The sequence below is a fragment of the Debaryomyces hansenii genome (assembly GCF_000006445.2).
Source record: "Debaryomyces hansenii CBS767 chromosome G complete sequence".
NCBI lineage: Eukaryota > Fungi > Ascomycota > Pichiomycetes > Serinales > Debaryomycetaceae > Debaryomyces > Debaryomyces hansenii.
Window position 1 is genome coordinate 305,429 of NC_006049.2, and position 26,283 is coordinate 331,711.

General features: G+C 37.7%; 14 protein-coding genes across 14 annotated transcripts; 8 read left to right on the top strand and 6 right to left on the bottom strand. All coding sequences in view use genetic code 12, as the record gives it.

The window, feature by feature from the left end:
* Positions 1–81: 81 nt before the first annotated feature.
* On the bottom strand, positions 82–1,674 carry DEHA2G03520g (DEHA2G03520p; the record flags this gene model as incomplete). Its single annotated transcript, XM_002770524.1, has 1 exon — positions 82–1,674. The coding sequence occupies one exon, from the start codon at positions 1,672–1,674 to the stop codon at positions 82–84; it is 1,593 nt and encodes a 530-aa protein (XP_002770570.1).
* A 159-nt stretch (positions 1,675–1,833) lies between these two features.
* Positions 1,834–5,976, top strand: DEHA2G03542g (DEHA2G03542p; the record flags this gene model as incomplete). Its single annotated transcript, XM_002770525.1, has 1 exon — positions 1,834–5,976. One exon carries the CDS (start codon positions 1,834–1,836, stop codon positions 5,974–5,976), a length of 4,143 nt encoding a protein of 1,380 aa, XP_002770571.1.
* A 1,222-nt stretch (positions 5,977–7,198) lies between these two features.
* Positions 7,199–7,987, top strand: DEHA2G03564g (DEHA2G03564p; the record flags this gene model as incomplete). Its single annotated transcript, XM_461700.1, has 1 exon — positions 7,199–7,987. The coding sequence occupies one exon, from the start codon at positions 7,199–7,201 to the stop codon at positions 7,985–7,987; it is 789 nt and encodes a 262-aa protein (XP_461700.2).
* A 469-nt stretch (positions 7,988–8,456) lies between these two features.
* Positions 8,457–8,804, top strand: DEHA2G03586g (DEHA2G03586p; the record flags this gene model as incomplete). The annotated part of the gene is made up of 1 exon (XM_461701.2): positions 8,457–8,804. One exon carries the CDS (start codon positions 8,457–8,459, stop codon positions 8,802–8,804), a length of 348 nt encoding a protein of 115 aa, XP_461701.1.
* A 271-nt stretch (positions 8,805–9,075) lies between these two features.
* On the bottom strand, positions 9,076–9,375 carry DEHA2G03608g (DEHA2G03608p; the record flags this gene model as incomplete). The annotated part of the gene is made up of 2 exons (XM_461702.2): positions 9,076–9,140; positions 9,195–9,375. 2 exons carry the CDS (start codon positions 9,373–9,375, stop codon positions 9,076–9,078), a joined length of 246 nt encoding a protein of 81 aa, XP_461702.2.
* Positions 9,376–9,497: 122 nt separating this feature from the next.
* On the top strand, positions 9,498–11,207 carry DEHA2G03630g (DEHA2G03630p; the record flags this gene model as incomplete). The annotated part of the gene is made up of 1 exon (XM_461703.1): positions 9,498–11,207. One exon carries the CDS (start codon positions 9,498–9,500, stop codon positions 11,205–11,207), a length of 1,710 nt encoding a protein of 569 aa, XP_461703.2.
* A 491-nt stretch (positions 11,208–11,698) lies between these two features.
* DEHA2G03652g (DEHA2G03652p) lies at positions 11,699–14,146 on the top strand (the record flags this gene model as incomplete). Its single annotated transcript, XM_461704.2, has 1 exon — positions 11,699–14,146. The coding sequence occupies one exon, from the start codon at positions 11,699–11,701 to the stop codon at positions 14,144–14,146; it is 2,448 nt and encodes an 815-aa protein (XP_461704.2).
* Positions 14,147–14,635: 489 nt separating this feature from the next.
* Positions 14,636–17,155, top strand: DEHA2G03674g (DEHA2G03674p; the record flags this gene model as incomplete). Its single annotated transcript, XM_461705.1, has 1 exon — positions 14,636–17,155. The coding sequence occupies one exon, from the start codon at positions 14,636–14,638 to the stop codon at positions 17,153–17,155; it is 2,520 nt and encodes an 839-aa protein (XP_461705.2).
* A 94-nt stretch (positions 17,156–17,249) lies between these two features.
* Positions 17,250–18,248, bottom strand: DEHA2G03696g (DEHA2G03696p; the record flags this gene model as incomplete). The annotated part of the gene is made up of 1 exon (XM_461706.1): positions 17,250–18,248. The coding sequence occupies one exon, from the start codon at positions 18,246–18,248 to the stop codon at positions 17,250–17,252; it is 999 nt and encodes a 332-aa protein (XP_461706.2).
* A 308-nt stretch (positions 18,249–18,556) lies between these two features.
* DEHA2G03718g (40S ribosomal protein S24) lies at positions 18,557–19,272 on the bottom strand (the record flags this gene model as incomplete). The annotated part of the gene is made up of 2 exons (XM_461707.1): positions 18,557–18,961; positions 19,270–19,272. The coding sequence occupies 2 exons, from the start codon at positions 19,270–19,272 to the stop codon at positions 18,557–18,559; spliced, it is 408 nt and encodes a 135-aa protein (XP_461707.1).
* A 530-nt stretch (positions 19,273–19,802) lies between these two features.
* On the bottom strand, positions 19,803–21,368 carry DEHA2G03740g (DEHA2G03740p; the record flags this gene model as incomplete). The annotated part of the gene is made up of 1 exon (XM_461708.1): positions 19,803–21,368. The coding sequence occupies one exon, from the start codon at positions 21,366–21,368 to the stop codon at positions 19,803–19,805; it is 1,566 nt and encodes a 521-aa protein (XP_461708.1).
* A 922-nt stretch (positions 21,369–22,290) lies between these two features.
* DEHA2G03762g (DEHA2G03762p) lies at positions 22,291–23,682 on the top strand (the record flags this gene model as incomplete). The annotated part of the gene is made up of 1 exon (XM_461709.1): positions 22,291–23,682. One exon carries the CDS (start codon positions 22,291–22,293, stop codon positions 23,680–23,682), a length of 1,392 nt encoding a protein of 463 aa, XP_461709.2.
* Positions 23,683–23,831: 149 nt separating this feature from the next.
* On the top strand, positions 23,832–25,352 carry DEHA2G03784g (DEHA2G03784p; the record flags this gene model as incomplete). The annotated part of the gene is made up of 1 exon (XM_461710.1): positions 23,832–25,352. The coding sequence occupies one exon, from the start codon at positions 23,832–23,834 to the stop codon at positions 25,350–25,352; it is 1,521 nt and encodes a 506-aa protein (XP_461710.2).
* An 8-nt stretch (positions 25,353–25,360) lies between these two features.
* On the bottom strand, positions 25,361–26,227 carry DEHA2G03806g (DEHA2G03806p; the record flags this gene model as incomplete). Its single annotated transcript, XM_461711.2, has 1 exon — positions 25,361–26,227. One exon carries the CDS (start codon positions 26,225–26,227, stop codon positions 25,361–25,363), a length of 867 nt encoding a protein of 288 aa, XP_461711.2.
* Between the last annotated feature and the right edge of the window lie 56 nt (positions 26,228–26,283).

Genomic DNA, 26,283 nt, shown 5'->3' on the forward strand with positions numbered 1-26,283 from the left:
AAGATTTTTTTTATTATGTCAATGCGATGTTCGTGAGACATTTTTACATAGAAGAGACAATGTCGTGAAAAAAGTATATACCTAGAATAAGTCATCTATATCGTCAAGGTTATCATCAGGTGTAGCATTTTCCTCTTCTTGGTCGTCGTGATCATCAAGATATTGATTTGATTCAAAAGTTTCCGCGTTCGTGTCTTTATTTGGATCCATCTTTTGTTGTAATTGTTGCTGATCGCTCACGATCTTGGCTAACTCTCTCTTCTTAGTATCCAAAGATGCTTTCAAGGTATTGTAGCTTGTTTGGAACTTCATCTTCATCATCTTGTGAGTGGCAGACGCGAGACCCTTTCTATGGACTTCCACAGCATTCTCCAAGTCAGCAATTTCTTCTTCGAGCATCTTAACATGTTCTTTATCTGCCTTTGATTCGTCATCTTCGTCGTCATTTTCATCGTTTTCATCATCATCATCATCTTCTTCATCGTCTTCATCTTCATCCTCCTCTTCCTCTTCCTCTTCCTCTTCTTGTCCCTCTTCTTCCTCTATACCTTCGCCATCAACCTCATTCTCCATGTTTATGTCACCTACCATAGTTTCGTCATTTTCAAGTGCTTTTGCCAACTCTTCTTCCAAATCACCTTCATCACTTTGAGCGAGCATTTCTTGTTCCTCTTCCTCTTCACTCCCATTATTAAATTGCGTCTGTGACTCTATTGGAATTGCTGATGGTGTTGCCACTGCTGACAGTGTGCCACTAATATTACTGAATCTATGCTGATTGGTTTGTTGTTTAGTTAAGTCCACGATTTCAAAATGACTTTCTTCCGCTTCGTCATCAAGCCTAATTAATTCGTCGATCCTTTGTTCTATATCTTCAACAACTCTATGGTTGACTTTACGTGGTTTGAATCTCCTGTACACTTCTTCAAATGGGTATATAAGACCATTCTTAAGCACAGTCTTAGCCGGTTTTAATTCGTGTTTTGGTGACATTTTATAAAGAGGATGTACGTGTGTCAAGTCGCTAGGCACCTCGAAATCCCTCTCCAAATTCAAATCTGATGGATTCACTGGGTACAACACCAACAATATCTGACAAATGTCAAAAGTCTTAAAAATGTTCTTTTTGTCAATAGTCTTGTACAACTCGGTGATGGTTGGTAAGTCAAGTAACTTTGCTGAATATAACGTACCGTTAACATTGACAACTGCCTTCACTTTCGTCACCCATTTAACATTTAATCCCGTTAAATCTCCAGAATCAACTGCATTATGTACAAAGTCTAGGTTTGCATCGTTTACAAATCGTATTATTATACCCTGTTCAATCAATGGGTCGTCTTCAAGATCTGGTGCCTCAGAATCGTATCCATCACCTGGAACCCTGGTTGGTTTTATTCTTACCTTAGGAACAGATCTAGTAGGCTGATGTCCACCATTTCCTCGTATACCTATATTATCTATTTCTGGTTTCTTCTGCTTTATATTAAGTTTTAGTTTCTTGTGCTTAGTTCCTGCTTCTTGATGCTTCTTAGTCACTTTATTCTCCTTTTGCTTCGGCGGTTTTATTTTGAGTTTTGGTAGTCCTGATGAACTAGGTTGGCTGTTGCTCCCATTCCCACTCGATTGACTTGAACCTGTAGAAGGCACCTTAAGCTTCAACTTCAATGCCATATTGCATAGATTCAAAATATAGTACTTCTTCCAAGGTGTTTTGTAAATTTTAAGTGAAATAGAAATCACATGATTAGCAAATATAAATATGCAATAGGTCCGACTAAGATCAAAGGATGAATCTTCACTTCAAGTTACTGAGGTTGAATAGTCGTTAGAATGGGGCAGTCATCAAGAAACGTTCATCATCCGCCAAGAAGTAGAAGATCTTCGTCGATAGACCGGAGGTCTCGTCATAACTCGATTTCTTCCATGGAGTCATCGACCAGCTTCTTGGTCGATGACAATAACCATGAAATGTTTTCGGGAGCCGCTTCGGAAATTATACCGTCGTCTATCACTTCTTTGCATTATCCCCATCATTTTGGAAGGTTTAAAAGTCGTCATGGGTCCAGCGTTTCCAGAGAAACGTCACCATTGTTGGAAACCGATTACCATCAGGCAGTCGATATTGAATCAGTTAGATCCAATGAGAGCGCCAATTCCCATGAAACTCAAAGAGGTTTCAAGTTCTTTTCACCAGATGAAATCGAACTGGCACCTGGTGGTTCGACGTTGGAAAATCCCGAGGATCCAATCGACTACAATACTAATTGGGATTATTCAGTTGATAAATACACAGAGGAAGAGCCTATAGAATTAGATGAAGGCCCATCACTTTTTCATACCCAACCAGGAAGTTCCAGCACGTATATGCAGCAAGATAATGCTGATCTTGAAAGCAGTTACGGATCATTAAATTCGAATTCAGCTTCGCACTTCGAGCGTCGCAATAGAAGTGATTCTGGCGACTCAGATAAGAGTGGCTCTCTGATTAATGAAAGCGTGGATCACGATAGAGGCGAAGAAACTCTCAAAGACTATCCGGCTGTTTCAAAGTATCAGAGGTTCTACTTGGCAGAGGAAGATTTAGTAATTGGTATTGCAGGATATACTAACTGTATGTGGAAAAAAGTAATATACTATTTTATTTGCGTTGCAACCTTGGGGTTAGGATACTTAGTTTTGAGATGGTTTCCTAAATATAAAGTCAATTTAAGGGGGAATCAATCACCATTGGGAAAAGCTGATTGGTGTGTTATTGAGAATGAATTTGGTGAATTGATTATAGTCGATGTTACCAAACAGAAGCATTATGAGAGACTTTCTCATTTTTTGACTGTTTATGAATCTGAGAAAGACCCAGGAGAGAATGGGAAATTGGACTTGTTTGATCAGAGACAAACAGATCCAGTTATTCCCTTTATGCATTCATTTACTTATAGATACATAAAGTTTTTCTATAATCCAGTGGAAGATATGTTCAAGAATAATTCTAATTGGTACGATATTCGTTGGCTTAATATCAAAAATACAAAAGAAGGAATTTCGCAATCAACTCAAGAGCAAAGAATAAATATATTCGACGAAAATTCGATTTCTATAGAGGAAAAGACGATAGTCCAATTATTGATGGATGAAGTTTTTCACCCATTTTATGTCTTTCAGATATTCTCTATCTTCCTTTGGTTAGAGGATGATTACTATTATTATGCATCTTGTATTTTTTTTATATCTGTTATTTCCATTGCAAACTCATTGCTTGAGACTAGAACGACGATTAAGAGATTGCAAGAAATTTCTAAATTTTCTTGTGAAGTTAGAGTTTGGAGAAATGGATTTTGGAAACAAATTGAATCGAGTGAATTAGTACCTGGTGACGTATTCGAAGTTGATCCTTCGCTTAACGTAATGCCTTGTGATGCATTATTAATTAACGGTGAATGTGTTATCAATGAATCAATGTTGACAGGTGAAAGTGTTCCTGTTACTAAAGTAAGTGCAACTAGTGAAACGGTTCAATACTTGCCAGAGAATTTTACAGTTCCAATGTTAGCTAAGTCCTTCTTATATAATGGGACAAAATTATTGAAGATGAAGTCAGCAAATGATGAGCCAGTTACCGCAATGACAGTCAAGACCGGATTTAACACTACAAAAGGGTCATTGGTTCGTTCTATGTTATTTCCCAAGCCTACTGGATTTAAATTCTATGAAGACTCGTTTAAATATATTGGATTTATGCTCTTGATTGCGGCTGTTGGTTTTACGTATTCAACATACAATTTCATCAAGTTAGGTATCCCAAGAAGAATTATGATATTAAGAGCATTAGATATAATCACCATTGTTGTCCCACCGGCGTTACCAGCCACTTTAACTATTGGTACTACATTTGCAATTAACAGATTGAAGAAATTTCAAATCTTTTGTATTGCTCCTACAAGGGTGAATATCGGAGGTAAATTAGATGTCATGTGTTTTGATAAAACCGGAACATTAACTGAAGATGGTTTAGATGTATTAGGAGTACACTTGGCTAATAATGCTAGAGGTAGAAAGGAAATAGTTTTTGAAGATATGGTCGATGATATTAAATTCTTAAATACTGACACTATGCGTGCAGGTGAACACGAAACAGACAATGGAAAGTTTTTATTAGGTGGAATGGCAACCTGTCATTCTTTGAGATTAATAGACGATGAATTATTGGGTGATCCACTTGACGCTAAGATGTTTGAATTTACCGGATGGAATTTTGAAGAACAATCCGATGGGTCAAACCCAGTAGTGTTCCCTAAGTATGAAAGCGATGGTTATAGAATAATGAAGGAATATGAGTTCATCTCTTCCTTGAGAAGAATGTCAGTCATTGCCAATGATGGGAAGGACAACAGGTTCGTATTTACGAAAGGTGCACCTGAAGTAATGTCTGATATTTGCAAACAAGAAAGTTTACCAACAAACTATGAAGAATTATTATACAAATATACCCATAGTGGATTTAGAGTCATTGCATTAGCATATAAACTGCTAGACAAAGCAGAGAAGAATACCAAAGATCTTTCTAGGGAAGTAATTGAGTCTGACTTAACCTTCAGTGGATTTATCGTGTTTGAGAATAAATTAAAGGATTCCACTAAGCCAACTTTAAATAGATTAAGTGAAGCCAAGATCAGAACGGTCATGTGTACTGGAGATAATGTATTAACCGCTATAAGTGTAGCTAAAGAATGTGAATTGATAGAGCCATGGGTCGAACATATCTACATTCCTACATATCAGGAGGGGAGTAATGAGACCAATCTTGTATGGGAAGATTTTAACAACCCTGAAGATAAATTGGACCCTATATTATTGAGGCCATTAAATTCAGGTATTGGAAATGAAACCAGCTACGGTAAGCACGAAACATATAAATTGGCGATCACCGGTGATGTATTCAGATACTTATTGGTTGATGTCAAAAACCCTGCAATCATTCAGCGCATGTTAATGAAATGTGATATATTTGCTCGTATGTCTCCCGACGAGAAACACGAATTGGTAGAACAGTTACAGAAGATTGATTACACGGTGGGTTTCTGCGGTGATGGCGCCAACGACTGTGGTGCATTAAAGGCAGCAGATGTGGGTATTTCGTTATCCGAAGCAGAAGCATCAGTAGCAGCTCCTTTTACTTCCAGAGTCTTTGAAATCTCGTGTGTATTGGATATCATCAAAGAAGGTAGAGCCAGTTTGGTCACTAGTTTCTCGTGTTTCAAGTATATGTCATTGTACTCTGCCATCCAGTTTATTACCGTAAGCATCCTATACAAGAGAGGTACCAACTTGGGTGATTTCCAATTTCTCTACATTGATTTATTTTTGATCTTGCCATTGGCCATATTCATGTCGTGGTCCAAACCCTTCGACAAGATAGTAGTCAAGAGACCTACCGCCAACCTTGTATCGCCCAAGGTTTTGGTTCCATTATGCTGTAACATTTTAGTGTTATTGAGTTTCCAGGTATTTTTATGGTTGCTTGTTCAGACCCAGCCATGGTACATGAAGCCAATTCCCGCGGGAGACGACGATGTCAAGTCTTCAGATAACACGATTCTATTCTTGTTCGCAAACTTTCAATATATCCTAATTGCGGTTGTTTTGAGTATAGGACCTCCATACAGACAGTCCTTTGTTTCTAACTACCCATTCTTAGTCAATTTAGGAGTCTGTACCCTAGTTTCTACATTAATATTCACCATCGACCAACGCTCATGGTGGGGTGACATTATGCAACTTACGAGCCTCTCATCCTCATTTTACTGCTTGATTTTGGTGTCAGCAGTATTAAACTTAGGTGTCATGTGGATGGGTGAGCACTACTGGTTCAAGACCTTGGCCTTGCTCTACAAGAGAATATTTCAAAGACATAAGTTTGAACGCAGTAGTAAAACATTCAAGAATTTGCAAGCAGAAGATAACTTACAGACTGTATAGTATTCCCCGACCAACTTCTAAAATATTTTTTTTGCCTGCATGTTGATATTGTTGTCCCGCCCCGAGAAGTGGTAGTGTTTCATCATCTATAGATCTCATAATCGTATATTGTATAGTGAACTATTTTATACCATAATTGTATTCAATGCAACTTTATTTATTTCAGCTTAGTTGTGTTATTGACCAAAAAGTCCTTCCTTCGATTGGCTCGTAGGACGTCACCGTGACAATCACGTACATCGTTTTTTGTGAACGATGCTTGAACTATGTCCCAATTGTCTTAACCAACACCTTTCTACGTAATACCTAAATTTGTTAATTCAGGTTTGAGGCGGCCAATTATAGGTTCTGATATATCAGCGGTTTTCGATAAAATTACGTAATCTCTAGTCTCTTCCATAACAATATCCCACAAATCTTAAATAATATGAAAGTATATAGTTAACAATATGCAATCAGGTCTTATTCCAAATTGTTGGCCTTCAATAGTAACACTTCTTCGTCAAACCCGCAATAGTCGTTTGATTGCTACCCGGTAGCGTCACTCGGCTCGGACTCTAATTAGAATAATCTACGCTTTTCGCGTGGGGCCCCAAACGTTCATGGCCAGCTTTATCCCCAGATTTGGTGATATTTTTTTTCTCCTATTGTACACCGCATACTAGATATTTTTCGGTCCGACAACTTTTTCAGGCCGTTTAACATCCAACCTTTTTATCGCTACTCTGATTCCTCGTTATTGAACAGTCCATGATGCCACCTTTGATCCCAGTAAACTGTTTCTACTCCGAGCGAGTAGTTTGTATTGTACCCATGGTGCCAGACACAACTTCAAAATACTATAATGTGACAATGCCGTTATTAGGTTCATAATAGAAATGATAAAAAAAAAACTACTCTGGTATTAGCTCTTGATGCGGCGAATAAGCGAGCGGGTGGGACCAGTACCCAGAAAAAAATCTGCAATCTCGTATACATGTGTGCAAGAAATTCGCTACAATGCGTAATAAAATTCTGGGAACATAATCGATTTGTGGGGTCATCACACCGAAAAATATATATATATATATGTCCAGAAAAATCACCAAGGTAGACATATAATATTGTTAACTTTAACTGTTATACTATTATTATATTTATTATATTAATTTATTTGCTTTGAAATTACTAGGACATTAGACCATTCAAGAAATAACCACTAGTCCACGAATAAACTTTCAATATGCCCGCTTCATCAGAATCTGCTCACAGCTACAAGAACGAACCAGTCGAATCGAGTCCTAGTATCGAGGAACCAATTTCCAGGGTCCAGGAGGCAGGAGACGGAAAGGAATTCCTTATTATTGGAGGAAAGAAATACTACAAGCACGAATTAATGACTGCGTTTGGTGGTACCCTTAATCCTGGTTTAGCGCCAACTCCAGTTAATCTGTTTGCTAACCCAGCACCATTAGGATTGTCTGCGTTCGCGTTGACTACATTTGTGCTTTCGATGTTCAATGCCCAAGGAATGGGAATCACAACTCCTAACGTGGTTGTTGGGTTAGCGTGCTTTTACGGGGGCGCAGTGCAATTTTTTGCTGGATGCTGGGAGATGCTTGTGGGTAACACTTTTGGTGCCACTGCATTGACGTCGTACGGTGCTTTCTGGTTGTCGTATGCCGCCATTAACATCAAGGCGTTTGGAATCGCTGCTGCATACGAAGAAGATGAAGTCATGTTCAAGAATGCGGTGGGTTTCTATCTTATAGGATGGGCTATAGTCACTTTCATGTTCACCATGGCCACCTTGAAGTCGACGGTAGCATTTTGCGCCTTATTTTCCTTTTTGACCATCACGTTCATCTTATTAGGTGCCGGAGATTTGTCGCAAAATGTCAATGTTACTAGAGCTGGTGGTGTCACTGGGGTTATTACTGCATTCCTTGGGTTCTACAACGCGTTTGCTGGTACTGCCAACAAGCAGAACTCTTACTTCACTGCGTACCCAATCCCAATGACCAGAAAGTAAGCACGGCTTGTATTCGCAGTGCGTATGCACAACAAGTATGGCGATATATGAGTTGTGTATGAGGCAATCTAACATTAGAGGCGGGGTTCTTTCATTGACACTGGTGTCGACTAATTATTTATACTTTTATTTATTATGTCTGACGATAATATATTATGACTTATTTATTAGGCGTAGCAAGTAATGGGACGGATTTGGATTTATTCTGTCAGGAAGTGCCAGAAAAGTGCCAGACTAGTCGGACGGCTTATCACTGTTGGTCTGCCCAATAAGCTGTAACGTTGCAGTGGAGGATCCAAGTGGAGGATAAAAACACTGCACATAAATAGAACTAATTTCGGCAGCATATACAGGACGTCAGTCTATCTAAATTGGTCCCACGTGCTCCACTTTCCTACTCATTAAATCGTTATCCATATACTAGAGAACTTTTCACCAGATTCGATACTTGTTCTTCAATTCTTCATCAATGTCAAGCCAGAATAAGAGAATTGCCTTACCAGCTCGAGTAGAACCAAAGGTGTTCTTTGCCAATGAAAGAACTTTCTTATCGTGGTTGAATTTCACCGTTATTTTGGGATCCCTAGGTGTTGGTTTGCTTAACTTTGGTGATTCAGTCGGTAGAATCTCAGCCGGTTTATTTACTTTTATTGCTATGCTTACTATGGTGTACGCGTTGGTTACATACCACTGGAGAGCCAAGGCCATCAGAATGAGAGGGTCAGGTCCATACGACGACAGACTTGGACCTACGATGTTGTGTATTTTCTTGTTGGTTGCGGTTGTGATCAACTTCATTTTGAGAATCAGAGCTTGAGGGAGACAGCACTGCGGAGTGTCCAGAATAAGCACAAACTGAGACAGAAGGTGTATTTAATTTTAGTATAGTCGATTTATATTTATTCCCGTTTAATGTATATTTAGCATTGTCATCTCATCGAAGTAATAAGGATAACACAACATAGGATCTATATGTAGGCGAAATCATATAATAAGGCGTGGTGGGATAATCAATGCGATGAAGATCGCTAGCAGGAGCCAATCTTACGTAGATAAGGACGAAATAGCCAAGGGTCAGCTGTCAAGCATTATTCGCGGTAGTACTTTCGCTTTATGTCCCGGTATTTGGTTAGGAAGTACAATGACTCCAATTCTGAAGTAGTTAGTAGGATTAGAGATGGTAGGGGGAACTTTATTTTCTACATACCTTTGATTATATACTCTCCCTTGGCTAATGCTGCTGCTAAGTCCTGTTCGTTACGTACGGGAGAGTTAACAAACTGGGCCTTTAATTGACGTCGGAACTTTTGGTATCCGCCCAGACGAGCAGGGTAATCCTTGCCCATGTAGATAAGTGTTTTATATAGGTAGCGGACCTGGGAATTCATTTTGGAACTATTGACGGGAGCAGAATATCAAAGATATACGATGCGCTTTGGCTCGCATTATCGCATTTTGAGAAATCAACAAATATCAGTTCTGTTATCATACTGTTCTTTATGACGATAAGATGGCAGCATCCGAACCCCTTTCTAAATTCAACAGTATTACCTCGGATAACTTCGAATACAAGCCTTCGAGGGTGACTGCTCTTTTCCTTATACATTTCGATGTTAGACGTGGTTATCAACTAGTATGGTCGAAACAAGCCAAAAGTCGACCACCCATCGACCTAGGCGGTTTAGACTACAAAGTGTTACCATCCGGGATACAGGAACATACAACTAGTACAGTTTTTATTAGCCATGCTTGCGACAATACAGTCTACTACGGGTTAGGAAGATTTCGTCAAAGGATAGTTGGTGCGGATCATGAATCTAGCCAGATTAGCAGAGATGATGTTAAAATGTATTCATTAGGGATTCTCTGTGAATCCACACCTAATCCCATGTGGAAATCCAATGAATTCATAAATAACGGGTGGGAATATATAAATAAATTGGATGATGGCCTTGAAAAGTTTCTCAATGGAAATGATTATGATAACTTTACTATATTTGACGAAGTATTTGATAATTTGACAAACACCCATTTGAAGGTGGGAAAACCAAATATCAATATTAACAACCATCTTTTAAGCAAATTGCCGTTAATGTTCCAGTCATTAGGTCCATTGGTGTTTTCGTTATTCAAGCAATGTTTATTGCGTAAGAAAGTATTAATATTTCATCAAAATCATAGCAAAATTGATAATTTCAGCCTGGGTGCATTCACATACTTATTATCTCTATTATCGATGATTCCCAATGACATAAAGATCTATAGTGACGCATTAACATATTCACAACCCTTATATAATATTGGATTAAATGACTTGGAAAGTTCGTTGCTTGAATTCCCAGCCACTATAGCAACTACAAATGACGATATATTGATGTACCAGAAGAACCTTTATGACTACGCAGTTTTCTTACCTAACGAAGAGTATGGAAATTCGTATATATTAAAATCAGACACACTAGTGAACAATATGAAAAGTCCCTTGGACTTCCTCAACCACAGAGTCAAAGCTACTCTCAAGGATTACCATAAGTTCAAGTTGATATATAAACAGTTGTTGACGAGAACCCGTAGTCATACGACGAATGCGTCAACGGATGATTTGGCATCAATAAAGACGTCAAATTCAAATGTCTCATCCAGAGGCTGGGGTTTTAACTCCCAAAAGGATGAAACATATTTAGAAGCAGAGCCTACATGGTGGATGGATTCAGCAACCTGCCCTATTTCGTGGAGAGAATATGTCTGGTCTGCATTTTCGTGGTTTGCATCTGCCGGTACAGTTGGCGAGGATTCAACTACGTTAGAAAATAACGACGACCATCCATCCAGGCCAATCAACAACGATGAATCTTCACTCAATGATGAGGACTCCAGACGCAAATTAATCCAGCTAGTGGAGATCGTTGGCCGTTTCCATATGCTCACTAAGAAATGGTTTTACTTGATGAACGAAATTATTCGTGAAGAATTGGACGAGCAGACTCAAGCAGGTGCATCTACATTTACACAATCAGATTCTAACGGACCGTTATTGATGAATATGGATGAAGACTCCAAGATAAGTATCGAGTTGACCTACCAAGACATTATTGATATGGAACTAGATCCGTACTCGGAGCAAGATTTACAATTCGTCAAAGACTTTGTAATACTCTACTGGGGTTCTGTAGTTAAAAACGTCGAGATTGGTATTGGACTAAGTGGCATATGCTGTTAATTCACCTTACATAGCCTATTATATATGGTTATAAGATATTCATACGACTATATAGTGTATTGTTACCCGGAAGTTTTCATGAGATTGTCGTGGCGTGTAAAAAATTTACTTGGATTATCAACAAATTGATCAATCATTCAGTGTTTAGATATACAGAAATCAACTTATTAGATTAAGTAAATCTACATATAACCATCCCTTAGCAATTGGCTTTCCATTAAGCTAATTTGTCCCTTTCCTTTTCCAATACACTTGTCTATTGTAAATTCAGTTGAATCCTATATATTATATAGCATTCTGAGCAAGTTCGGACGTGTCCCCCCTCAACATTCATCAAGTTTCTTTCACATATAGGCATTGGATTATTCTATGAAAGTGGAAGATAGCATTCGTGATAACAAATAGAGGATAATAAAAGGAATTTTTTTTTAAAAAGAAAAAGAGTACATCAATAAAGTACACCAAAAAAGTATAGATTGTTTAATTTAACAATGAAGGGCCAGAATCAAAATAGCCGTGGTAGCAGCAATCCCAGAATGGGTGTAAATGGGCATCGTCGTTCGAATTCTCGTTATAACACTGGCAATTATGGAAATAATTCATCTCAAGGACAACTGAATAATAGTGACGAATCTATAAATAGTGACAAATTGTTACACTTGGTAGCCAAATCTATCGGTAAGAAGTGTATTGTGACGGTTAGCTCGGGTGCACGTTATCAAGGGTTATTAGTAAGTGCTGATTTATCGTCACAGCAAGGTCAGGACGTTTCATCCCCGTTATCGATTGTCTTACAGTCTCCCCAAATTTTTTCAAAGTCTCTAATCGATGAGAAAAGCAATGCTGACAAGTCGAATGAAATCCCAGAAAAGTTGGTTATTCAAGCAAAGGACTTAATGGATTTAGAAGTGTCGAATGTTGACTTGAACGAATCAGCTAAAAAGGACCTGAATCCACGTTCCGTTTCCCCAACTTCCGGCTCAAATACAGCATCACCTTCTACTACACACGAAAGTAAATTTAAGACTGATACAGATATAAGTGGCCGCTTACAGGTTAAAGAGAGGGAGCTTCAAAGATGGGTTCCAGAAGAAGATTCAGCTTCATTTGCGTTGGAAGATGACACGTTTAATAATTCAAATGAGACGTGGGATCAATTCAAGGTAAATGAAGAGAAGTTCGGTGTTGAGTCTAGTTATGACGAGCATTTATATACGACAAGGATCAACACTGCAGCTCCCGATTATCATACGAAATTAAGAAAAGCCGAAAAGATCGCTAAGGACATTGAAAATCAAACCACCGGTAATCGTCACGTATTAGAAGAAAGAGGAATCGAGGTAGATGATAGCGGAATCGATGAAGAAGATAAATATTCTGGTGTTGATAGAAGAGGCGATGAATTAATGGCTGCATTAAGAAATGCTAATATCTCTACTGAATCAACTTCTAGTAATATTCTGAATGCACCTGGTAAGTATGTTCCACCAAGACAAAGAGCAGCACAATACCATGATGATCCAGCGATTATTTCTAGCTCTGCAGCGCAACCTGGTAAAAACCCCGTTGAAAATCAGAAAAATGATACTGAAACCCTGACTAATCCTATAGTAAATAGTATGGCCAATAAGCCAGATTCTATACCTCCAAAGCCACAGGTTGCGAATCAACATAATGAGTCATTCAGACTTAATGCTCAAAGTGAAATCAATTCTCTTCGGGAATTTAGTGCCAACTTCAAGATTCCTCATCAAATGCCTACAGATTTATTGCCAATATTGGCTAAAGATAAGTTGAAGCAAGATGAAATATTAAAGAAACAAAAAGAGCAGCAGTTATTAAAAGCTCAGAGGAGGGAACAGAAGCAAGCCGAATTGACCAAATCAACGGACTCCCTGACTGATGTACAAGCTCAAGAGTCGGGTCAGCCCCAACAGAGAAAGAAAATGGATCCAACGAGGCCTGCTTTTAAGTTGAATCCAAAGGCAGCAGCTTTTACTCCTTCAAGCAAACATACGCAATTATCACCAAACCCACCGAAGGCCAATTTCCATAGACCACCCAATAATTCGTCTCCAAGAATGGGTAATCAAAGGCCTTTCACTAGTGGTAGTGGTTCCAGTGTTGGATCTAACACCAATTCCAAACGTCATTATCAAATTTCCCCAGCAGACTTCTTTGGAGGAGCTGACAGAATTCCAACTAAAGAAGGTCAAGAACAAAAGATCAAAGATTTCAAGTTCTCTTTCAATTTATTTATCACAACTAAGAAGAAGGCGGCTGCGGATCATACTCCTGTGAATTTCGAAAAGACTTTCTATACTCCCCCAACATGGAACTCTACGATTGATGATACGTATGATAAATTATTCCCATCACCAAACACCATTAGAGGACCGGGTATGGGATTACCTACATCTACTAGCATGCCATTTATGCCAAGTCCTATGATGGGAGCCCCATCGCCTGTAATGCAGAGCGGGTTTCCAGGTATGCCAGGGACTCCAACTGGTAATAAATTCCCTCTCTCACCTCAACAACAGCAACAACAGCAACAAGCTGCAGCTGCAATGGCGGCACATTTCCAACAGCAACAATTCCATGCAGCTATGATGTACCAACAACAGCAACATCAACAACAACAGTTTTCAGGGGTCCCACCTGGTCAGCCACCAATGCCAATGTATGGACCGGGTGGTGAGCCACCTTTCCTTCCTCCTGGTGGATTCATGATGCCACCAGGAAATTTTAATGCGGGTGGTAGTCCGGTTAATGGCAATGTCATGATGGGCGGTAGCCCCTACAACAATGTGAGTGGAAATCAAATGAATGCCAACTACAATAACCACCATCAAGGTGGTAGCAGTGGTGGTAGAAGATATAATAATCATCACAATCAGAACTCTCAACATAATCATAAAAGAGGAAGTAATGCTTGATTCGAAGATAAGAATGAGGTCATTTGAACTTGCTTGATTTGGTTTGCTGGTTCAGATCACGTTGAATTGTTTTATATATCCATGCCTTCACTTTGCATTACCAAAAATTAAACGGAACAAATTCTGTACAACCCTGACGTTTTATCTTTTAGATAACCCTAAATAGGCGTATCTAGTTTCATCTTACATATATCTACTTATATAATTATTTCTGTAAGTCGGTAATCGTATTTCTAACTACTTTATAGATGCACGAATTATAAAGTAATCGGAGCCATATGACAAACTCCTTATTTGAACTCTATATCAAACGAATTGTTCTATTTATCTTGCTGTAGACTCCCCTATAAGGAGTACTGTGATGTTCATAATACGTACCCATAAACTATATACAGGACGACTCGACGGTATTTTGATTTAGTTCAATAAATCAAGTATTATGAAGTGTTGAACTCTTTAGCGAATAATTCTAAGGGCTATATATACACAATGAGTGATGCTGCATTATCGAGAGTAGCACATTTGATCAAATTGGAAGATGATTTGGTAAAAATTCAATCGTTGCGACAACAATTCACTAAGGAAAAGACGTTAGTTGACATTAAATTGAATTCTGCTACTCAAACACAAATTGATTCTATTATGAATAATTTGAAGAAGTTAAATAATTCAGCCAATAAATTGAATACAATAAAATCTAGTTTGAACAGATTAAACCAAATACATGATGAGTCAGTAACAGGAGTGGCAGAGTATACTGCCATTAAGCAAATGACCAATGTAAACCAATTCCTAACGCAAGTACAACACTTATACCACGATATATCTAAATATAAACAATACTTGGATTCCATAAACAAATTAATAGATGAAGAATTCGCTATAATTAGCGAGGATATATCATATCCGTTGTTGAATATTTTCAGAATTCATTATAGCTTAACGCAAGCAAGAAACTTTCAGGATTATTTGGAGACTATTTCTGATTCTTTGTCTGATGACTTAAAGTCAATTGTATTCAAGGTAGTCCTACCCGTAAAGAAAACAATTAAGAAATTTGATGACTTACTAGGGGAGATTATAATAAGTTTGACAGAAGCATTAAAGGAAGGAAACGTAGAATTAGTATTCAAATTAATCAAAATTATTGAGTTTGAATCTAATGAAGACATGAAGTTTGAACTCATGTCTAATTTGAAATTAATGGAAAATAGAAGTATATCCAGTATTGATTATGCAAATTTTAGAGGTGCAAAACGTAACTATAAGAAATTTTTTTACAAAAAACTAGAGGAAAGTCTCGTGGACACATTTGATAAATGTGTAGAGCATTTCAGTTACGATAGAATTCTAGTTTATGACAATTTAAACTGGCTTGAAGATGAACTCGTTTTTGTTGCTGATACTTTATCTCCTATGTTTCCGACTAGTTGGAATATAGATAATTTCATACAAAATGCCTATTACAACAGATTGCATAATTTCACAATGGATTTAATTAAGACTGATCCACCGGCCGAAGATTTATTAAAGATTTTGGCGTATGATTCCCATTATGGTAAATTTGTTGTTGCATTACATACTTCTCCTGAAATTGAAGGTGATGAAAAACGAAAATCTACGCAGAAGAAAGAACAAAAATCGATTATGGGCGAAGAACTAAAGAAGGTTGTCTTGGATGATTATTTGAAGGTCATTGTTGCTAAAATGAATGAATGGACTGATACTTTACTGAAGCTGGAAGCAAATTCCTTTGTTCAAAGAGAAACACCACCCGATATTTACACATATTATCAAACCATTGAAGATGAAGACATTCAAGATCAACCAATAACGCTAGAAATACATGGTGAAGTATTTGTACTACCTGACTTCAAGACACCTTTGACTATGCTTAAGGAACAAGCTGATGTGGCCGTTGACTCAGGGTACGGAAGTATTCTAGTAGGTGTGATTGAAAACTGGTCAAGCTGCTATATTAAGAGAGTTCTTAATTATAAAGAAATTATAGAAGAAGAATTTGATAAGTATATGTCAGTTTATAATAACGAAAGGTTCTTAATCCAGGAAAGTAAGACAAAGAGACTATTCAGACGTCATGCACCTCAGCCAACTTTCGATATTGAGAATATGACTCCAGAAGAATTAGCAAATGTATCCAAACCCGGTTTAATCGAGTATTTGTGTGCATTGGGTAATACATATGAAATTAATACGGACCGTTTGCAGGATAAGTTCTTACCAAATTACAAAAGTAAAGTTCATTCCAATTATCAAAGCAGAATTCAAGTTGCTTTTGAAGATACTGTTTCCCCAAGCACAGAATTAAATGCTCAGGTAATTAGAGCTATCATTGATATAATTCTTAACGATTTATATCCAGCTTTGTCATCTGTATTTACTAAGACTTGGTATGGAGACAAAAGCCAAACATCCGATGAACCTAATATGGCTGAAAGGATTCTAGAAACAATAAGTGAATATATGCAAGAGCTTAGAAGTTATGCATCATACGATATTTACCTGTGTACCTTTGCCCTTTTCCTAGATTCATTTATATCTGCTTATATCCGGATTGGTTACGAAAATATTTTACATGGAAGTGGTAAGAAAATTGATCCGACGGCAACGAAAAAGTTCAAGTCTTTTAGTGAAGGTGTTGGAAGAGATGTTACAATATTTTATGGGGGATTAGAGCATTTGTTTACAAGAAAGGATTCTGCCTATTTATTGAATAGTTTAAGGGCAATAGAATTTTTGGGTGATTTAGCTACATGTGAAGATCCAATGATCTTTATTCCACAAATGTGGGAGAATGAGATTCTAGGATCATTTTATTTCTGTTCGGTTGAATACGTCAGAGGAATTTGCTTATGTCGTAAAGATATGGATAAAAACCAAGTAAACACGTTGGTAAGACAATTAGAAGATATCGCTAAAGAGTATCACGAAAATGTTCCTGTGCCTAGCCAATTAACAGGTACTTTGAATGAATTTTTCTACAACTAGACTTTGTATATTATTAATGAAGATTTGAATGTTATATTAGTAGTCATGTAGAACTAATATGGATATTAATATGCAAATTTATAGTATATATAGATTATTCCTCATCTGAAGAAGAATAATCACCAAGTGCACCTGATAGTGACTCGATATTGTTAGACCTAGATTCCATACTAGGCACATCTGATTTGGGATTTGTCAATGGCTGCTTCTTCTTTAAAACTATAGTTTTCGATTGCTTTTTGGTAGTCGAATTTGTTTGGTTATCTTGTAATGCATTTTCATATGATCTCTTTAGAGACGATGGATCTTCTATGGCCACAGGTTTATTCAGACTATTCAGATCGATCAGGTCGTTCAGTCTAAACTTTTTAAACTTATCTTTGGTTAGTTCTTCGTCTTCTTTACTTGCTAAGTCTTCACGTAGTGATTTCATCAGTTCAATTTCCTCCCCCAACTTATCTTTAGCTTCATTTAACGCTCGATCTCTACCACCTTTCGCTTGTAACAGAGAGCTTTTCGCCTGAAGATATTCTAAATGCTCAGTCATTTCTTGTTGTCTTTGCTGGTCCTGCAATCTTTTTTCAAGATTTTCCATTAGATCTCCTTTCTGGTCTTTCAAACTTTCATTTTGTTGCCAAAATGGATTTTTCTTCCGCTTTTCTTTCAATAACTGAAAAGACTTATTCTCCTTTTCTTCCTTTTCTAACCGTTCTAATATCTCTTCCTCTGTCTCTACTTTTGTTTTGTTGACATTAGTATTAGATTCTGGTTCGTAGTTCCTTACAGCCCCAGTATCTGGAACATAACCAGCAGTCTGAGGGCTAGTTTTATACGTTATATTATTATTACATTTAGGACATGTTATGTGGAATCTTATAATCTTGAAACTCATATATTTTTCATTAGTAACTTCCTTTTTAGCATTAAACTTACGCCTTTCTGATATATATTCGTTACATTTCGTGCATCTCATCGAATATGGAGCCATAAGACGAACCTTAGTAACCTGATTCGCAGGCTTCTTCTTCTTCGGGACCTTAGAAGGGTCCCAATCCGGAGGATAGTATTTATTTATACCCTTTCTTTCTGACATTTCGACTTTGGTAGTAATAACGAACCCATATCATACATACTTATCAGGCTGAACCCAAATATAGGGAAGAGATGACACAAAAGCGCCCCTAACAATCATGGCTTTCGTCATTTTCTATGCCATAAGTTAACTACAAGGTAAATATATTAAAACATACATTGGGTTGATTATAATACACATAAACGTTTTTTTATTAAAAAAGATGCATCCCAACAACTTAAACTAAACCAAAATAAACATTATACTATTCTATTTAACAAAATTTTTCTGAAAAACTCTTCAATAAAATTAATAATATAACATTTAATCTAATCAGCGTTTCTTCTGGCAGCTCTCTTAGCAGCACGACGTTGAGTACCGAAGACCTTCTTATCTCTGTTCTTCTTTTGTTTTCTTTGTTGTCTGGAAGCCTTCTCAACCTTTTCAGCTAAACCGTATCTAACTAATCTGTAAGATGGTTCGAACTTCTTGGCGTCAGCAACAGATTGGTAGATTAAACCGAAACCAGTAGACTTACCACCACCGAATTGGGTTCTGAAACCGAAAACTGAGACAGCATCCTTTTCAGTCTTGTAGATTTCAGATAATTTTTCACGTAATTCATCCTTAGAAACGTTTGGTCTGTTTGGGTGTAAGACATCAATGACGAATTGTCTTCTGGCTAATAATGGGTTGGAAATAACCTTACGAGTTCTAATAGTAACGGAGTCACTCTAAAATCTATGTTAGTATATTGTTTCGACAATTTCAACGTCAGCATAAAATAATTGTGAATATTCGACGCCAATACGGCATTTTACTCCCTTTTTTCGTTCGTCTTCTTCTAGTTCCATTACATGGCATCATTACTTCTTCGAGAACCCCGGTATGTCCTTTGATTCCATTTTATTTCAAATTTCAATATTTACGTCCCACTTTAATTAATCCACCATAATGTTATATTTGACACTAATTCAATATCTAATACCATGTATATGGTCTCATATCACAATTATCCTTTGTATATCACTTCTAAACATACCATTTTGATGATATTTCTATTATGGTTTAACTAAATATTCAAGACTAGTATTAATATGTTTGAAAAACTTTTATGTAAATTGGTACTCCAGTACAGTGAGAAACTGAAAATTTTCTGGTGTAATATGATTATATAACATGTATGTAACAGATTATGTCATCGGTTACACAAATTGTCTCGTGAGGAAATTGTGAAAAAACAGTCACAAGTCAGGTGATCGAAATGAGTTTGTTCCTCGGCTATTTGATAACTAACCTAGATACTAGCCGTTTTTTGATACTCTAAGCACTATAAGCACGGTTTATACTTTTAATGCATTAGGACGTCAAATACTTTTAATGCATTAGGTTCTTTGAGCGGTTGAATCATATTCACATTAAATAAATTCATATGTATTATCTCCGCGTAAAATCTACTTCATCAGTACCATTGACTCCACGAAACGGCTGAAGGAGGTGCATTTTGCAATCATTCACTCGATATAAACTACTGAGATATCTAGACATATGGCATTTATTTTATATAAAAGTAAACTAATGCTTTTCAGTAAGACCGATTCTAACAGCCTTAACTTGAGTGTAATTGTCAAGAGCTTCGGCACCCATTTCTCTACCGAAACCGGATTGGCCGTAACCACCGAATGGAACCATTGGGTGGAAATCGTTGTAGGTGTTGACCCAGACGGTACCGGCTTGAAGTCTGTTAGCAACACCAATGGCGGTGTTGATGTTTTCGGTATGGATACCAGCAGCTAAACCATATTCAGAGTCGTTGGCTAAGTCGACAACTTCATCAATGGTCTTGAACTTGGTGATAGTGACAACTGGACCGAAGATTTCTTCCTTGACAATTTGCATATCTTCAGTGACGTCACCGAAAATGGTTGGCTTAATAAAGTAACCCTTACCTTGAACTCTTTCACCACCAGAGATCAACTTAGCACCTTCATTCTTACCTGTTTCAATGTACTTCAAAATCTTGTCCAATTGTTGGGAAGAGGCTTGAGCACCCATGAAAGTGTCTTCTTCGAATGGGTTACCAATCTTGATTTTAGAAGAAGCGTTCTTTAATTCTTCGAGGACGTTGTCGTAGATTTCTTCTTGGACATAAATTCTGGAACCAGCACAACAAACTTCACCGGTGTTGTAGAAAATACCGGTGATCAAAGATTGGGCAGATTTTTGGACATCAGCATCATTGAAAACAATGTTTGGAGACTTACCACCTAATTCTAAGGTGACCTTCTTCAAGTTGGATTCAGCAGCTGACTTCATAATGTGTCTTCCGGTTGCAGTAGAACCAGTAAATGCAACCTTCTTGATCTTAGGGTGAGAGGCAATGGCGTTACCAGCATTCTTACCAAAACCAGTGAGGATGTTAACCACACCAGGTGGGAAACCTGCTTCCTTGATCAAACCAGTAAGGAACAAACCCGATAATGGAGTCGATTCGGCAGTCTTCAAAACAATAGTATTACCGGTAGCTGTAGCTGGACCAACCTTCCACGCCAACATCAATAATGGGAAATTCCATGGAATAATTTGCCCACAAACACCAATTGGTTCTCTTCTAGTGTAGTTGAAATGGGTGGAACCGGTTTCTGGCACAGTACCCAAGATCTTGTCAGCCCATCCCGCACACGATCTGAAGTACATGGCGGTTAAGGCAACATCTCCTCTGGAACACATCAAGGATTTACCGTTGTCCAAGGCTTCGATGTGAGCAAGGGTATCAGCGTTGGCGTCAACCAAATCAGCCAATTTGAGCAAAGCATTGGCTCTGACCGATGGGTCTCCGGTCGACCACGAAGACTTGAATGCAGCACTAGCCGCTTCAACAGCAGTGTCGATATCCTCTTCCAATGCCTCGTACACATCGGTGATATGTTCTTCCGTGGATGGAGAAATCACATCGAATGTCTTCTTTTGCTTTGGATAGACATACTCGTTATTGATGAACATACCAGTTGGCTGTTCATATGTAGTACCGTTAGGCAACTTAATTGAAACTTGTAAAGGTAAATTGGATGACATTCTTATAAATGATTTTGCATAAGCTACGTTACTTCTTGCTTGTTTTGCAATTGAATTCTTAAACATTTTGAAAGAAATTGATTTTAGAGCAGATTTATTGTAGTTTATATAATGTTGGAATTCCCCATATTTATAGTATTTACAATAGTGGGGTTTAACCCGAGTATGGTGTTAATCACCATGGATAACCCCTCTTTGTTTAGCATGTATTTCGTCACTGTCAAGAAGACGATGCGCGCGGATTTAAGCCCACCGGTGATTACCAACATCAATATCCGAAAAATCAGATTCGGGTTAAAGTTCGCACGTATAAACGATACACTTCATATTCAATTTACACCACCGGGTGAACTGTATACCCGACAGAATTTTAATGAAATACATAGGCTGTCACCGGTATAGGGCACAACCGACAAGTGAGATTGATTAAAATTAAGTTCAGGGGCATAAAATCTGCCCTGTATTTAATCGCAGGGTCAGATCAGGGTCAGAAGAGACGTGTACGGCTACAGAAGTTTATGGGCGGCGGCTAACAACGGTTTAACGGTTTGCAATTCCCCAGGATAATTAATTCTACACTAATTAGCACTCTGGAACACTAGTAATGCAACTTAGTAATATGACTTAGTAATATGACTTAGTAATATGACTTAGTAATAATGGTAATGTGACGAAGTACTATGACAGAGCAAGGGTTGTCTATACACGCCCTTGGCGTTTTTCTAACGCCGGAGGCACTTGTATCGAAGAACGGAGTATGGGCCACGGCGATAAGTTCTAAAGCCCTTTCCTGTCCCCATGCCGTTAGAGAAGATTTGTAGATTCGGGCTTTGGATGTCGCGGATGTCTCAATGTCACAAAAAGCGCGGAGATTTTGATATTGATTATGTAAGTATGCGACACGCTGCGAATTTTTGACCTAATCCGCTAGTACAGATGAGCTGGAACCAGTGATGGTTCTGATTTGAGTACGAGCATACGAGCTAAGATGTCTCAGTGGATTCGAGGTCCCATATGTGGTGTAGATAACTGCCGAAGCAGGCTCTATCGGTCGACAGATGGGATGAAAATATGCCAGTATGGCCATGTAATGGAAGGTAATGTCGAGATCAACGATGATCAGGACGAAAACTTCGTTTCGACACGGAGATTGAATCTCCAGTTGCATAACGGAGGATTTTCGATAGCGCTGCAGAATGTTGCAACGCGACAGGAAACTTCGAAGAAGGTTTACGGGACGAATGGGAAAATGTTGTATTGGCGATGCTTGCAAGTTCTCTTGAAGAAGCAGGTTGAGTTTTTCCAGGTGATGTTCCCATACGATGCCGAAGAATTGGTACTGGTGGTCAAGCTTTACTGGCTAAAGTATATGACCGTCAGAATCAGTGATGATCCGCATGCAAAGGTGCCCACTGCACTTGATTTGATTTCGGTTATATATTTGGCTATCTTCAAATTGCGAGGGTACCCCATATATGTGTGCGATGTTATTCATGCCCTCAAAGAAAATAAAATCCCATACATGAAATGTCTTCATTTAATACCGAGTTCGTATTTGGAACAGCTTCCGTCGTATTTTTTGAAATGTTTGGAACCGTACAAATTGCCTTTGACCAATGAGCTCTACGAGGCTATACTTGAGAATGGTCTGAAAATATGCGGAGACGAAAAGATCTTGGATGTTCCGTTCAACTACTTTTATCCGTTGATATTCAAAGTTCTTTCGGAGTTGCTTGTGTTTCCCAACGCTCCCAGCCTTTTTCATATCTGTAATAACCTCGTAGATAAATTGGGCCATAACTTTCAAATCTCATTCGACCACAAGACGGACAAATTTCCTGAGCTTCAGGTTATTTCGTATGTCATTATAACCGTCAAGATATATTTTATTTACTATAATGGAATGGGCTATGCTAAATGGCTTGAAACTTTAACAAAGTATGAACTTAATACAGAATTCCATTTTGCGAATAACGAAGTCAATGATGACGAACTACTTAATTGGTCTGATTTCAAAATAGATAAGTACTGTCAATGGCTTTACGATAATGTCGTGTCTGAAGAAAGCGAAGACGATTTGTCTGTCATGGACAAGAGATTGTATCAAATCTTCAACCTTGATGATTCCTTGCATTCTTCGGGTACGAGAAGAAAGCTTGATAATGAGCAGGACAATGACCCTATGTTTATTCCACTAAGCCAATATCTAGAAGATGTTGCGTCGAATAATGTTGGTTCAAAGATCAAGACCAGTGATGTCCGAATAATTGAGAATAAGTTGTTTGAAAAATTCACTAAAACATTCGGTATATCCAAAAAATTATTAACAAGCTGCTATGATTCAGCTGAGCTTGAAATTAAGCAAAAATTAATCAAGTAAAATTGTATATTACCTTGTATTTATAGTCTATAGCATTATATTAATCTACTATTATTGTATAGCTAAGGTTGATTTGCAACTGTAGGGCGCGCTCACTGATCAAAAATATTTTTGACCTTACTATTCTAGAGTTACGAATTATATTAACTATGGATAGATCTACGCTGGACGGATCTCATGAAGATAGTGTAACTAATTCTCCTTCGGAAAAGATGTCAACGGTAGGAAATCTGGAAAGGGAGGATTCTACTGGTCATAATTTTTCAAGTAAGGAAAATATAGGTCCAAATGATGAAGTGGATAAAGTAAACACGGATGATGATGCACGCATATATACGGAGACACTAGGTACAAAGGAAGAAATTATGAACTATTCAAGTGGCCTTGAAGTCGCTAATAAAGATGAGGAAACTCCTAATATATCGAAAGAAAATTTGGTAGTTTCTAGTGAAGACGCATCAACAAATATGAATAAGGGAACTACGGTTGGATCTGCTGAAAATGAGGACTCCGCGTCTATTGAATCGGAAACTAAAATAACGGAGATAGGTACCGATCAAAATAACGAGATAGATACTCAGGTAGATTCAGAAGTGGATGCAATTAATAATGATGAATTGCCTCAATCTTTGTCTAATGTAGATGAAGGAAGAATAGAGAAAGAAGCCAGCATTGATTCGGTTGAAGACTTAAAGAAAACTCTGAGCTCTAGAAACTCGATTGTGGAAAATTCTGTGAATAAAGAATCTGATCAATCTGACGTCTCAGATAATTTACAAGAAGATGGTTTACTTCTGACAAATAATAAATCGAACAATACTTCGCCAGAGGGAAATACAATCCCTGAAATAAATGATTACAGAATCCCAAATAAGCCGACCAAACGGAAACGAGATGAGATTTTAACGAATTACGAACCGATTGATCCTACTTCGTTCCAAACAGAAAAAAATAAAAAGAGAGTAACAGGCAAATTTATTGATAAATTCTGGGAACCATTGGATGCACAGACAACTAGCTCTTTGGAGAAAATACTAAATATGTGTGTCAATAGAACCATTGAAAAATATAAGGGAGGGTCAATAGTATCCAAAAAGATGATAGAAGCACAACATTTACTATCGAAAAATTGGCTTAATGAGGTGAATAGAAAATCCTTTAGATCGAGACTTAATGTCACTAATGTACCGTTACCATCAACCATGCAGAGCACCTCTAAGTCGATTGATAACAGCCTTGATATTTTAGATTATGACCAATTAACCAGACGTACGCAATTTTTGGAAACATACCTACTGGCGGAGCTCAAGCAATTATCCGATTTAGAGACGTACTATTCTGATTTAGAAATGATTTACAACCTGGACTTGAATTACTTAAATGAATTCAAGAAAACAACTGAAATAAACAAATCAAAAATGATTAAAGAAACGATCATGAAACGAGAGAAATTAAGTCTAGATAATATAGAGCCCGATCGCGAGAATATCAGGCTTGCTGATCATTCTGTGCTAACTAATTCCAATTTCGATCCTAATTCTGATAATGATACTCAAGACGTTCTACAGTTGATAGACAAACAATTACAAAGTCTATCATCAGACACCACCAATCTTACGACTCTTAATGAAAAGTTGGAAACTTTATATAATTTCCTTAATAAATGTTGAATATAAGCTTAATCGACAAAAACCCAATATACAGAAACTAATATAGTGTCAGTGCTCGAGTCAACTTCTCTCTTTAAGATTGGCAAGTCCTTCTCATCCGTACCTTCGATTTTATCAACTCGCCCCATATATTCTGGTTTTCTACTATCCACTACATCCTCTTTCAAATTTTCATTATCTTTTGGGTTCGTAGTTCCCAATTCCTCCTTCAAATCTTCTTCATTATCTTCTAACTCTGCAATACCACTCACAGGTTCCTTTACTTTGTCATCATCTTCAAGCTCTGTAGCGCTCGATTGTTCTTTCAACTTATCATCATCCTCTTCACCAGCTTTGATGTCGTCATCTTCATCCGATTTGATATCAGTAGTACTCAATACGTCTTCGGTATCTTCATTGTTGAACTTATCATTAGGGCCAGCTTCTAAAGTATTTTCTTCACTTTTGTTTTCTTTACTATTCACTTCGTCATTGAATTTCTTCTCTAATACTTTCTCCGTAGATTCCTCAATCAGATCTCCCTTTTTCTCGGCCTCTGTATCATTGTCTCCTTTTAACTCAACTTTAAGACTAATATATCCATCCCTATTAGAATCCCAAACAGCACCAAAACTGGTCAGTATATTCAAGTTGGTTTCAATTGAAGATGGAGATTTCAATCTTGTTGCTTGAATCAAGAATTTATGCTTGGAGGACTTCTTCTGTAGCTTTGCAAGCAAGAACTCAATCAATGCATTGGTTTCACTTAACTTATTTATATCTTCACTTATTACTTCAGCTAAATACTCCGTTGTTACTGGAGATTCCTTGGAAGCCGAAGAGGATGTTATAGAAACGATTGGACTAGACATTATTCGTGTTAATGTGATAAGCATTAACTGTTCCAAATATAAATCCACAATGCTTTTTCGTTCCCTGAATACGCGAGATT